Source organism: Sus scrofa, chromosome 15 (genome assembly GCF_054392235.1).
Source record: "Sus scrofa isolate SSC_HxYL_T2T_F1_AM1 chromosome 15, Sscrofa_HxYL_maternal_Yorkshire_Landrace_v2.0, whole genome shotgun sequence".
NCBI classification, from domain to species: Eukaryota; Metazoa; Chordata; class Mammalia; order Artiodactyla; family Suidae; genus Sus; species Sus scrofa.
The window spans coordinates 152746981-152760041 of record NC_139397.1 but is presented as its reverse complement, the minus strand read 5'-3'; the positions used below and the strand labels follow the sequence as shown (position 1 = coordinate 152760041).

General features: G+C 64.2%; 1 protein-coding gene across 10 annotated transcripts in view; it reads left to right on the top strand.

Annotated features, from left to right (window-relative positions):
* The window catches only part of HDAC4 (histone deacetylase 4), a 275503-nt gene that overhangs the window by 234912 nt on the left and 27530 nt on the right, over positions 1-13061 (top strand). For 5 of the 10 annotated variants that reach the window (XM_021075899.2, XM_021075897.2, XM_084998829.1 and 2 more), the window contains 4 exons: positions 1035-1168; positions 3884-3989; positions 9245-9291; positions 12624-12731. In XM_021075899.2, coding sequence (XP_020931558.1) covers positions 1035-1168; positions 3884-3989; positions 9245-9291; positions 12624-12731 — 395 coding nt within the window. Of the gene's footprint in view, positions 1-1034; positions 1169-3883; positions 4005-9244; positions 11128-11466; positions 12032-12623; positions 12732-13061 lie in introns of those variants that run through there. The other 5 variants (XM_021075896.2, XM_021075895.2, XM_021075898.2 and 2 more) reach the window with 2 other exon arrangements.

Sequence of the window (13061 nt, the reverse complement as noted above, 5' to 3'; positions counted from 1 at the left end):
GAGTGAGGGTTCCCAGTGGGGTCCTGCAGAGACAGGCTCACCTTGAGGCTCGGGTCCCCTTGGTGAGCAGTGTTGCCTCCACCTTCCAGGATCGGAGGGGCCACGGGTGTGTCTGACCCTGGCACTTGTTTTCGGCCCAGTGCTTTTTCCGCCTGATGAGCAAGTAATTAGTGACAGATGCCCCTTATCAGACCTGCCTGCCGCCGTCCTGACCCAGGTGTGTGAGGGGGGTACGCACAGCGCCGTGGCAGGGACAGCAGCACACCCTCCTGGCAGCTGTCACCAGGGGCCAGCAGGGGTGCACCCTGGAGGGAGCTGGAGGCTACAGTACCTGCCTGCCCCCCTTCCCCAGCCACGTCCCCAGACACGTGGGTCCCAGCCCCTCTGCCATCTTCAGAGTGACACCAGTCACTGGCATCAGCTGAAGTTGCCTGCAGCGGAGCCCAGGCTGCCTCTGAGGCTGCCCAAGGGTGACCCCATCGCTGGGCTCCTCAGGCCAGAATGGCTTTCAGCTCCAGCCCTGGGGGAAGGTGCGAGGCCAGGTAGTTGGTGCCAAGTCCTGGGCTCAATTGACGTCCATTTGTAGGGTGATAGGAAACGCACTTAGGTGTGTGTGTCTGTGTGTAAGGAAGAGGCGTGCGCACACACGCCTGTCCGTCCACTTGTCTGCAAGGCTCTAAGGGCGGGAGCTGAGTCCTGGCTTCTGGGGCCCAAGAACCTCAGACGGATCTCAGCCCACAGGGTGAGCCGCTCGTAGAAAGGTTCCCTGACAGACGGGCTTGGGTTCTGGAGCCAGTCTCTCGTTTCTGGGTCCGCACGGTCCCCTGTGACGTGAGGGCCGCGCGGCTCACAGCCGTGGGCCTTCTTTCCATCACCCCTCCCATTGGCTCCCTGCAGCCCGTGGGCGTTGGCGACTCAGATGAGGGGCAGGTGCTGTGAGCAGGGGCTCAGCCGCCTGTGGCAGGCAGACCCACTGCCAAGGACCCCAACGGTCAGGGCTCATCTGACCTCAGCCGCACCTGCCTCCGCCCCAGGTCTCGTGTACGACACGCTGATGCTGAAGCACCAGTGCGCCTGCGGGAACACCAACAGCCACCCGGAGCATGCTGGGAGGATCCAGAGCATCTGGTCCAGGCTGCAGGAGACTGGCCTTCGAGGCAAATGTGAGGTGAGGCCCCCCTGTGGGCCCGCGTGAGCCAGGCAGGGCTGAGCATGTGGCCGCCTGGGGAGGACACAGGGTCCCCGGGCACCAGCCAGCCTCCCGGGAGGGGCCCCAGACTTTCCTGTGCTGCACCCCCCCCACTTCTGTCCCCGGTCATTTTCCCCGGGAAGCCGTTCCTGGCCGCGCTCACCGTCAGCGCCCTGGACGCACAGCCAGGCTGCCCAGCGCCTCTGCCGTGAGGTCGGTCCCAGAGGCCCACGGGCAAAAGCAGTCATTCCTGGTGGCTTTTCACCAAATGCTCTTACTGAATTTTCCCAAAGGCTTCTCCCAGGATGTGGGGAGAGCCCCGGGCCTGCGAGGTGCTCCTCAGAGTTCAAGTTCCCGTGCCCCCTCCTACCCCCTCTGAGCCAGTGACAAGGTCTCCGTGGGCCCTCGCCTCTGTCCCTGCTGCCTGGCAAGGAGACCACGCTGCTCCCAGACAAGGAGGGCTGAGCGCCCACCCCTGCAGCCCAAGGGGGCCTGGTCTCACCGTCCACCGGCAGCTGCCGCGGCCCCCGGCCCACAAGGACAAGAGGGACCATCCTTCTGGCGAGGGAACAGCATGGCCCTGGAGTGTGGCTGACATGAGGGGCTTGAGCTGGGGAGGGGGCGTTTTCGCAGGTGCACGGTGCCCCCAGGATCCCTCCAGCACCGGGGACTGGCCTTGTTACCCCAGCTCCTGTTGGGGGGGTGGGGGCTGCAGGCCATGGGCACCTCGGCATCCTCAGCCATGGAGCAGGGCTGGCGCAGCACCGCCAGAAGCTCTCTAGGGCACCAACACCCAGCCCCCCCACGTGCCCACCACGTAGGGAATTGCAGTGCCCCTCCCCCATGGGAACCCCATGAAGCCAGGGAGGGGTGGGTGCAGGTGGCCCTGGGAAGCTAGAGCCCAGGTCCCTCCTCCACAGCCCAGCGTCACCCGGGCCAGGTCCCCAGCCGCATGGGCGCGGTCAGAGTCCCTCTCCCCAGACCCAGCCCGCCTCCTTCGGGAGCGGGGGATTCAGGAGTTGAGGTCAGTCTGTCTCAAGTGACCCCATTTCTTTGCCAGTTTATGGCAACGCATGATCTTGGGAAGAAAACAAGAATCTCATTGGAAAGTCCCTCTGGGGGCAGGACCCAGGTCTGCAAGCCTGGCGTGCTGGCACCTGCACCACTGGGGGGCAGCATCGCCCCGGCAGACGTCTGCCTCCGCCCGCAGGACCTGCCCTGCTCCTCCTCCAGGCATCTGAGGCGCGACCTGTTTCCTGCGCCCCCAGGCGGGCCCCTCAGGCCAGGGCCTCAGGGTAGATCCAGGCGGGACCTGCAGACTGGGGAGGGGGAGGGAGGAGGGACCCGTCGCGTGTCCAGCCCCTGGTTCCAGGACAGGCGTCCATGGCTGCGGGGGTCCGGGAACCTACGGGTACCAAGCAGAGGGGTCTGTCAGCCGAGGTTGCAGGGCGGGGACCCAGCGTGAGGAGGCGGCTTCCACGCAGCACGGGGATCGAGGACAAGCCAGGCCTGCCCTCGAGCCACCGCACAGTGCCCCCGGGTTCAGAGGCTGACGCCTCACCCGCAGGCTCCCAGCGTGGGCCTCCTGCCCTGCAGGCCCAGGTGCCGGCCCAGACTGGAGTGGCCCGTGACCCAGGGAGGTCAGAGGGACTGGCCATGCCCTCGTCTCAAGATCCCGACCCACCCAAGGCCCAGGCCTCCCAGCCAGTGCCCCTGACTCCATGGAGCCCATTGCGGGGGGCTCCCTTCCCCAAGCCACTGCTCTGGGGAGGGTCGTGAAGCAGCTGGGGGAGCCTTTCTGCAGCCTCACGGCCCCTCCACGCTGGGAGGCCGGGCGGGCAGACTTGACCCTGCCAGCCTGCCCCCTGTGCCCTGCCTCTTGCCCCACATCGGCAAGCATCTCCTGGGAGCCTGTCCTGGCACGACAGTCACAGAGCCTCCTGGGAGGTTTCCAGGGCGAGGCTGGTCCAGCGGGGCCGTGGCCTCTCCTGACCTCCTCACTCTGACCCTCGGGAAGTGTCAAGTGTCGCCTGGAATCTCAGTTCACAGCCCAGCGTCCTTCTCAAAGGTCCAGTCAATGGAGCGCAAGTCAGAGGAGGGACGCTCTCATGACTCCCTGGGGATGAGCCGCGAATAGCCGAGGGGTCTGCCTTGGAGGAATTTCCCAACCCGAGAAAAATGCAGACAGACGCGCAGATGGGGGCGGAGGGCCGGCTGCAGGCCGTCTGGGTCTTGCTGGCGGGAAGGCTGCTCTCGCTGAGGCGAGGCGGGCGATGCACAGGAGCCGGGGTTTGGCTCCCCTTGCTGAGAGCAGGGTGGCAGCCCCTCCGCCCAGGCAGCTCCTGTCTATTTTAAGACCAGACCCCGGCAGTTGGAAAGCAAAGTACTAATTTGATGCCAAATCATTTGTGTGACAGTGAAGGTTAAAGCGCGGAAGCCTGGAATTATCTTTTTTAAAACGTTTTTCTAAGTTATAATTAAAGCGTAAACTCTCTAAAATATTTTTAAAATATTGTTAAAATATTGCGCCGCGTGACAGTTGCTTTTTATTTTGGCAGTAGCCACATCATTTCGAGCTTGTGCACGTGTAGAATTTCATTCCCCCTGGGGCGCTGGTTTTCTGCGGAGACTGAGCCCTGAAGGCGCCCGGCGGCGGCGGCGGCGTGAGCATCCTCTCTCGTTCTGTCCCCGCAGTGCATCCGCGGACGCAAGGCCACCCTGGAGGAGCTGCAGACAGTGCATTCGGAGGCCCACGCCCTGCTCTACGGCACAAACCCCCTCAACAGGCAGAAACTGGACAGTAAGAAACTTCTAGGTATTTCAAGGTCTTCCTTATCTTTGCCACCGAGGCTGTGTTTCCAGCCCTGGCCCTGCCGTTTCGCCCTTGGGCCCCTCGCCGGGGCAGCCCAGTGGCGCCCACCTGGCTCGGCGCAGGCAGCCGGGACTGGAAGGCCCTTCTCAGCTTCCAGGCCAGGCTCCCAGGTGAGGGGCTGGAGAGCAGTCGCAGCCTCGGCAGTCATGTGGTTTCTTGGTCCGTGGCAGGTGTGGTGGGTAGAGAGCGGGCTGAGAACCACTGTTTCACAGCGTCTGAAAGAGCACAGCTCAGACGCCGAAAGCCAGCCAGGCCAGGGACACTCAGCCAGAGGCCAGCCCTCGCCTGCGCTGGGCCTGCTTTTGGTCTGGAGACGCACGCCCAGGCCCATCAGGGGAGCGGTCCTGGGCATCCTGAGAGAGGCCGCTGGGGGCGAGGCGGCCCCAGCCTCCCCCAGGTCCAGGGGCTCCCGCCTGGCAGGCAGCCCCGCGTTGGGGGCGGGCAGCCCGCGTTGGGGGCGGGCTCTGGGCTGGAGGGAAGGGGCTTCGGAACAGGCGTCGTCTGCCTTGAAGGGCTGGCATCTCCCCAGGAGGGGCTTCAGGGGTCACGTGGGTCCTGAGAGGCGGGCAGGGGCCCTCGGCTCCCGGCACAGCTCAGCTGGTCAGGACCCTTCCTGGGTAATTTCCACCCCGCGTCCAGCCACCTTGAACCCGGGTGTCCCTCTCACCCCTGCCTCTGCCCCTGGGGGAGAGCAGACCCAGGGGTGCCTCCCAGAGCCAAGCTAAAGCAGGCGGGGCGGTGGGGGGAGCTGTCCAGGAGCCACAAACGCCAGGGTCCCGGGTGGGGCAGGAGGATGGGGTGGGCCGTGTGCTGTTTCCTCTCGTTTCCGTGGCAGACGCTAAAAAGGTCTGCTCTGTGCCCGGTCCTGCGCTGGGCGTGACCCCCCTGGGGGCCATGGTGACTGGCCAGGACCTGAGGAGCCTGTCCTAGGGTCCCCTCTGGCTTTCCCTTGTCTTGGCCATGCGGCTGCTCCTCCTGCCCAGGCCCTGCTGGCGGGATCAGCTGGGGCTCCCTACCCCCACCCAGGTCTCCTACAAAGTGGGGGGGCCGTGCTGGGCCCAGAGGACCTCAGAGCCACTCACCTTCCCAGGTCTGGTCCCCACCCCCACCCCCACCCCCGCCCCAGTGAGCCCTGTTCCCCCAGGCGCTCTTGGAACTCCAGGCGGGCGACCGACCCCAGGCTCCCTCCAGCCTGTCCTGCCCTGAGGCTGCTGCCTCCCAGAGCCCTCCTTCCCCCCACCGGTTCCCTCCTCGTCCTGCAGGGCTTGCTCTTGCTCCTCAGTCTGGTTTCCCAACCCCAGCCGCGTGGTTTAAGATGCAGCGTGGGAGACGGAGGATGGGGTGGGGCGATTGTCCCGGGGCAGGGGGGTCCCCGCCCCCGCAGAGGGCACGATGCCATGCTCCCCCCTTGGCTTCAGACCGCATGCGGGTGGTGAGGTGTGCATGCGACCCCTGAGCTGGAGGGGTTGTTGGGGGTCACGGGGCAGGGCTCGGGGCGGGGGAGCTCTGAGCCGCCTGCTCCCGGGAAGGGGTCTGGAGGCCTGGCCCATGGCACCGGGAGGAGCAAAGACCCAGGCAAAGACGTCAGGGAGTGAGACAGAGCGCCAGATGGGGGCCAGAGGAGGGGGTCTGGCCTGGGGCCGGGCGGGGCTTTGTGGGAAGGAGGCTTCAGGCATAAGGACGGGGCGCGAGGACCTTAGCGCCGAGGGAGAGGCTGGGCGGGGCCCAGGGCAGACTCTGCAGCCTGGCGCCCGGCCCTGGGATGCTCCAGGGAATGCAGCCGTTCCGGTGTGAAGCCCAGCCTCTGGAATGTTCTCCAGCAAAGAGAGGTGCCCATGGGTTCCAGGACCGAGGCTACAGTGCTCAGAACCACTGACCCCACTTCAGCAGTACCTGGGGGTGGGGAGGCTCGGGTCGGAGAGCGGTCCCTGCAGTCACCAAGGCTTTCCTTGGGGTTTCTTCCTGGATGCGGCCACCCGCGTCCCCCTTTCCCACTGCCAAGGGCTTCCCGGCTCACCCTGGCCCTTCTGCGTCCATCCTCGCACTCCGCCCGGGCTTGCGAAGTCCGCCAGGGAGGCCCTGGACCATGGATGGGTGAGGTTTGCAGTCAGACTCGTTCCAAACTAGGTTTAAGGCTGGTGATTAGGGATCAGCCAGAGCCGTGGGTCCCGGGGAAGAGCCGGCGGTGGGCGAGCCGGTGGTGCTTCCTGTCCGCAGAGCCCACCCGTCACCTCTTGGGGTCCCCTCCTCAGTCCACCCGGCGTCACTGTCCCCTGAAGCGCCCTCGGCTGCTTGCGGCTTCTGGGTTGAAGTGTTTCTCCATCATCTCAGACCCCCCGCTGGCACCACGCGGTGCAGTGTGCATTTTAGGAGCCGAGTGTGTGGCTGCAAGACGTGTGTTGTGAGCATGTGTCCAGTTTACACCGTGATGCGGTAACCCCTGCTGTTCCTTCTCTCGTCTAAGCCCTGTTACCGCTCTGAGGATAGCCCGTCGGTACCTTCTTGCCACTTGAGACCTCTCTTTAAACTCTCGACGGCTGTTCTGGAAAAGCCTGTTTTTCTCCGTCTAAGTATTCCAGACGTGGTGGCAGTCGGTGGCTCTCTCGGATGTTAACGGTACCCTAATTAGGTGTTTACAGTCTACTCTGTGGCCTTCCCCCCTCTTTTAATTGAATCCACAAATTTCCAAGCCCTTTGCAAAAAGCCCCGCATGCCAGGTGGTGCGTGACGTGGTGTGGCCGGCTGAAGTGGGCTGCTCGGTCACACCTGAGATGTCCCTGGGAGTCGGGGGTCCCCTCCCTTGACCTGGGAAGGACGCCTGGTCTGGCGGGCGAGGACCGAGGGGCTGGAGCTACAGGCGCCCCGTGAGTGCTGGCAGCGCCCGGGTCACAGGGAGACCCCTCTGCCCGCCGCCCAGCGCAGGGAGCAGTGGCGGCTGCGGAAGAAAGCCAGCATCTTCCCAGGCGCATCAGCATCCCAGCCTGCGTGTCGGCAGGCCCGCGGGGCGGGAAAGCAGGGCGGTCCTGGATGCATCCGACCGCCTCTCTCCACTGAACGTTTTGTGGCCGGTCAGTGGTGGCCTGGACCCAGGAGGCGGGTGTGGGAAGCGCTTGCCGGGCAGAGGCCAGCTGCGTGGAGAGCCCTCCCCGGGCGGCTCAGGGCTCGGTCCAGACAGCTTCCCTGCTGAGCCACAGGCTCTGCCGCCCGCCCGGCGAGCCCGGCCTGGGGTCCGAAGGCCTGTGATGGTCGCCTTTCATCATGTGGGTCTTGCTTGCTGGATAATGAGCAAAATCAGCGTATTCACGTGACTTCTGGCTTTTTCTTTTCTTTTTCTTTCTTTTCATTTAGTGGGGTGGGGGCCAGACCAGAGACCCCACACCCCAGCAATGCAGTGATCACGCCGCTCCTCAACCACCAGGCCGCCAGGGAACTCCTGGTCTCTGGTTTTAACGCAGAGGGCGTTGTCTGTAGTTTCAAACGTAGAAATTGGTGTCTCGGCTGAGTCCTCCTCAGTCGTATTCACACTGATGTGTGAATTCTCTGGGCCAAAGCCCCCACGTCCCCAGCGTCCTGTTCCTGTGCCGGAGCAGTTAGTGGTGGGACAAGGACCACGAGCCTGGTCCCAGCCCTTGGGCAGAGAGAGCCACCTCCCCGGGTCCGGGGCCTGTGCTGCTCTGTGGGGGTTGTTCCGGGCCTGGGGCCTGCGCCCCCCCACCCCACCCCACCCCCGCCCTGCTCCGCTCAGGGGCCGGAGCAGGCCCAGCAAGCCCCTCCTAGGAGCTGCTTCCCTGCCCAGCTGGCCCCTCCACCCGCCTGCAGGCCTGCTTATGCCGGGGCCCGGGCACACGGGAGAGCAAGGCAGACGTGCCCCCGGCCTCACAGGCGTGGGGGCTGGAGGCTGTGTGGGCCGTCCAGAAGCACTTTAACTAGTGTTAGGAGATCCGGCAGAGAAGCGAAGTCGGGAGCCTCAGGTCAGGCCGCAGGGCCTTGGCGACATGGGACCTGGAGGAGAGAGGGCGGGCGCAGGGCCTGCTGTCCAGGCCTCTCGGGTCCATGCCAGGCGAGCTGGCCTCTGAGAGCAGCAGGAAGCCCAGGGGCAGGGCCCACAGCGTGGTCCAGGTGGGGAGGAATCCGGGCTGTCTCCGGCACAGACCTCACCGAGGCCACGCCCCTGGCGAGCCCCCAGCCCCTGTGACCCTTCCTGGGGCCCCCAGGAGTGACTGGTGAACTCCCAGAGCAGATCTGGAGCTCAGGGTCGGGGAGAGGGTGGTGGTGGAGCGGCCTCTCCTGGAGCTGGGCATGGCTCTGCCAGGTCCAGAAAGTGGGGTCCGAGCTAGGCTGTGGAACCAGCCAGAAAGGCCTGGGGGGAGGGGGAAGGGGCGCGGGGAGTGGCCGGCTGCACAGAGAGGCTCTCTTCAGGGGCGGGGGGCAGGGGCGGCAGCCAGTTCGCTGCCGGGAGGGGGGGGTCTCCGGTCCCTCGGGACAGGGGTGTTGTAGGCTGGTCGTCGGCCAGCACTAGGATCACCCCCAGGAAGAAGACAGACCCTGTCCTTGTCACCCAGGCCAGGTCTGAGCCCAGAGAGGGGCCCGGCTTCTGCAGCATGGCCCCCAGGCAGGCCTTCCTGGACAGCCAGCTTCAAGGCTCTGTGGTTTCTTAGCTGTGCGCCCGCCCAGGGAACTTGGAACACTTGTAAATCGGGAGGGGGCTGCTGTTCTCCACGTTTCCCTGAAAAATCCCTCTCACCCTGGTTGTTTAACCTCAGGCCTCCTTCCCTCGTTCACAGCTGGAGGGCTGGCCAGAGCCTCAGTGTGCAGAGCCAGTGTCAGGGGCAGGGAGCTCCAGGTGCCACCCTTCGGGTTGTTCTGTGCCAGGTGCACGAGCTCGGGCTGGAAGCCAGCATCCCCCGTGGGCTCCCCCACCCCCTGAGGAGCGGGCTGTTGCCGTGGAGAAGGCGAGGTCTCTCTGCAGGGGCCGAGCCCCCTCGGCCCAGGAGCCACCGCTGGCCAGATGGGCCGTGCTGCAGGGGTGCCTTTGAAGCCGGTTTGCCCCTCGGCACACGGGCGGATTGCGCATCTTCCACCAGGGCCAGAGCGCCGTGTGGGCACCACCAGCGCTGTGCTCCCTGCAGGCCGCGGTGCCGGTGACCTTGCCCACCTGACCTTGGCTCTCCTCCTCCCCGCAGGCTCGCTCACGTCGGTGTTTGTCAGGCTGCCCTGCGGTGGTGTCGGCGTAAGTATTCCTTTACTGTGTACAGGACGTCCTGCTTGGTCTCGGGTCCAGTGGTCACAGCAGTCAGTCGCTGCCTCGCTGGCCTCTCCGCGGAGCGCGTAATTGCTGCCAGGTGTTTTCCATAAGCGGGGTCTGGGGGGCCGGGCTGCCCCACCGCTCACACGTGTGGCTTCAAAGGCCCCGCGCGCCTGTAAGCGTTTTGATGGCGGGTCTGGGGCACCTTCCTCTGGGGAAGGTCGTCTGGCACCGCGGCCGCCTTGGGACGCGGGATCTGGTGTACGGGCCAGTGCGTCTGACCCGCGGAGCGGTGGTCCGCTCATCCCGACCCAGGTCGTGACCCATCCCCGAGCACGGGTGCGCCGATCCGCATCCGACAGCCAGCCCGGAGGCCCAGTGCAGCCCTGACCGCGGGGCCTGGCGCCCGCATGCCACATGGGGTGGGCAGGGCGCTTCCCGGGAGCGGAGCTCCTGAACAGACCTGGGCAGGTCGGCAGCAGAGCCAGCGTCTTTAGTGACCTCGGCTTCCCTGCCGGGAGGGGCACCCACTGTCCCGCGGCGCAGCGGAGGCCAGGTGCCTTCCAGAGGGGCCACGCCGCCTGCCGCACCTGCCGTCCCCTGGGTGAGGGAGGGGTGGGGGCGGGAACAGGGAGCGGGGCTTTGAGGGCCAGACGGCCCCCTCCCAGCCAACCTGCTGGCCGCCGAGCTCCCTGGGTTACGGTCACGAAGAGGCCGGAGGACGAGTGGACAGCAGAGGCTGTCCCGGCCGGGACCACGCGCGAATGTGCGCATAATTACAGATCGCAGGCTGCAGCGCGGGTCTGGATTCTGTTATGGAAATGAAACAAAATTGTTTTCTTCCTGAGTCTTTACAAAAATCGCCGCTTTGAAAATTATCCCGTCAGAAAGAGAATAAACGGCATTTATTCATACAACCACCAAGCCTCCTAGAGTTATTGTATTTTGTATCGTAAATAGGCGGCAATCTCTTAATTCAGGGCAAATTTTTGGCCAGACTTGAAAAGACTGGGATTTCACTGCCCTGCAGCAGCGCGGCGCTGAGCACGGAGGGATTTATAATTTGCAAATGAAAGCTAATGGGGCCCTGAGCCAGGCAGCCCCTCCCCTGGTGTGAAGTCCAGATCCCGCCCCAGCAGGTTGCCCAGCGCCCACCGTCTCGTCTCGGCACAAAAATGCTCTGGAACAGGGGCCTGGAATTGCTCACCCGGTCCAGCTGGGTCCACGGGGAGCCCGTCAGCATGACCGGCACACAGTGTGTGCCTCGGAGCGGCCAAGGAGTGCTCACTCTCAGTCCTGTTCCGTGATTGCCCCTCCTCCGAGGGCAGATTCTCAGTGCCAGCCCTCCTCCTCCGGGCTCGGCATGCATCCCCTGAGTTGCCGGTGCAGCTGCAGCCTTTCTGGGCCTCGGCGTCTCCTTCCAGAGCCGGCCAGCCCCCTGGGGCTTCGGGAAGCAGAGCGGACCCCAGGGGCCAGGGCAGCTGATGAAGTGGGAAGAAGGACCCGCGTTGCTTTTCCTGAGAGCTGCGTGAATTAGCACGTGGGTGATGCACTAGAGCTTTGAAATGGTTACGTTTTTTCCAAACCAAGTTAGAGACCCTTCTGCTTTGCTCACCTCCTGGGGTTGTGGGTTGCCCCTGCCTGAGGGCTTGGGGTTGCTGAGTTGCCCGCCCAACCCTCCCCTGCCTGGCCTGGTCCCTGGCGGGCACAGCCCCCACAGGCCCTGGGTGCCCTTAAGGGCCGTGGCCTCCAAGGTCCTCGGCACAGCCAAAGTGGCCACCCTGACTGCCCGCTGAAATCTCTGGAAGAGGCCTCTCTGCTGTCTGCCTTTTCTCTGGCTTTGCTGCAGGAATGGTTTGCGTCCTGCTCCTGCACGGCCGCCTCGGCAGTGCCGCATGGCCAAGCCCCCTCACCGGACTTCGTCCTTCTGGAACCAAGGACCCCAGGTCGGGCCCTGGGGAGCTGTGGCCAGCAGCTGGATGCCCTGCCAGCTCTCACTGCGACTGTACTGCATTGATCCTTCAGCTGAAGTGACTGGTCCAGAATATTCTGAGCGGCTCCGTCAATGAACAACAGCAGAGTATTTGGAGGAGAAGCCGGCCTTTGAGCGTTGAATGCTAATGCCGGGGAGAGCGGGCTGGGCGCAGAGCGTTCCTGCAGCATTTGGAAACTATTTAAAGGACATAGCGGTTTGGTCATCGAGAAGAGCCCTCGTGGAATAACGCTTCTCAGGAAATAGCTCCAACCGCTCGTCAGTGTATTTTAAATCATGGTGCTTTGAAGATGAAGCCTCAAGACGTCACTGAAAGAAATCCGTCCACCGCATACAGCGATGGGAGCCCCCGTCAGGTGGGCAGGGGCTGGGCCGCGAAGGGGGTGCGGCTAGGCCTCCACGTCCCAGGCCTTCAGGGCTCAGAAGGGGAAGGAAGATCCGCCAACAGCCCTGCCGGCTGTCCCAGGTGCACGAGCGCGTTACGCACAGCCTTCCAGAACCTTCTCTGGGCTCGGCCATCCCTGGGAAGGCATGCGTGCCCCAAGTGTGTGTGTGGCCGAGGCACCGGCCGCCCACCCTGGAGATGGCTTCTCGGGCGCCCCTGACCTGGAACCAGGGCTCCTGCTCCCTGCCACCCCCCACTCCCGGCTCCCGCAGGAGGCTCCCTTGCCACAGACCAGGCTGCTCACATCTCTGTCGTTGCCACCCGCTGGAGCTGGTTTCACAGAAAAACCCAAGAATGAAGAAGTAAACAAGTTACCTGACAGTAACCACACACGTCTTTCCGCGGGAGGCGGGGCGGCCGCCCGGGCAGAGGGCCGCCCGCTGGGCAGGGTCCACCCTCCAGGTGTGCCCGGAGCCCAGGTTCTCCTCCCCACGCGCCCACCCTGTGAACCACCGCCAGACACTCAGCGCCCAAGTCGCAGTAGGAGCGACCCGATTCGAACGCTTCTGTGTTTGCTTGGGCTAATTGTTAGCGTGACTCCACTGCAGTTGCCGTTTTTAAGAAAAAAGGGAATTAGGTGACCCTGGCATCAGAACTCTTCGCATGGAGTATTTGGGAGCCATTGAGGAAAGAAATGACACCTCAGAAAGGGGTAAACACGCGCGCACGCTGTTTTGGGTGCATTCACTAGTCTTCCTCTGTTTTGCATTCTCTGGCATGTCTTCAAAAAAAAAGCAGGAGGCTGGCTTTGTTTCGTAATCAGTGGTGAGAGGCTCTGTCCTGGGGCTACCGAGGCCCCGGCGCTGCGGCTGCCTGCGCTGGGGTGGGGGGGTGACTGGCCCAGGATGCCAGGCTCACCGCCGCCTGATGTCTCCACAGGTAGACAGCGACACCATATGGAGCGAGGTGCACTCGTCGGGGGCCGCCCGGCTGGCCGTGGGCTGCGTGGTGGAGCTGGCCTTCAAGGTGGCCACAGGGGAGCTGAAGGTCAGTGGGGCCAGGAGGAGGGGCTGGGGGGGCGGCCGCCCGCGGGGCTCCCTCTCCGGACAGGCGCGAGGTGGCTGTGATGGGCTGAGGGCCGCCCCCACTGTTGAATCCGAGCGGACGTTTCCCACACGGGTGAAAACGCCTCTCCTCACGCCGCAGCAGCAGCGCTTGTCCAAGAATTCAGTCTGGGGACCCCTTTACGCTCTTAAAATTGCGGAAAAACCCAAGGAGCGTCTATCCTTCTGAGTTCTGTTAGAGGCATTGACCGCTCGTCAGAGGTTAAAACGGAGGCTTTTAAAATCTTTCTTTTAAATGTAAGTCATTAGAGTA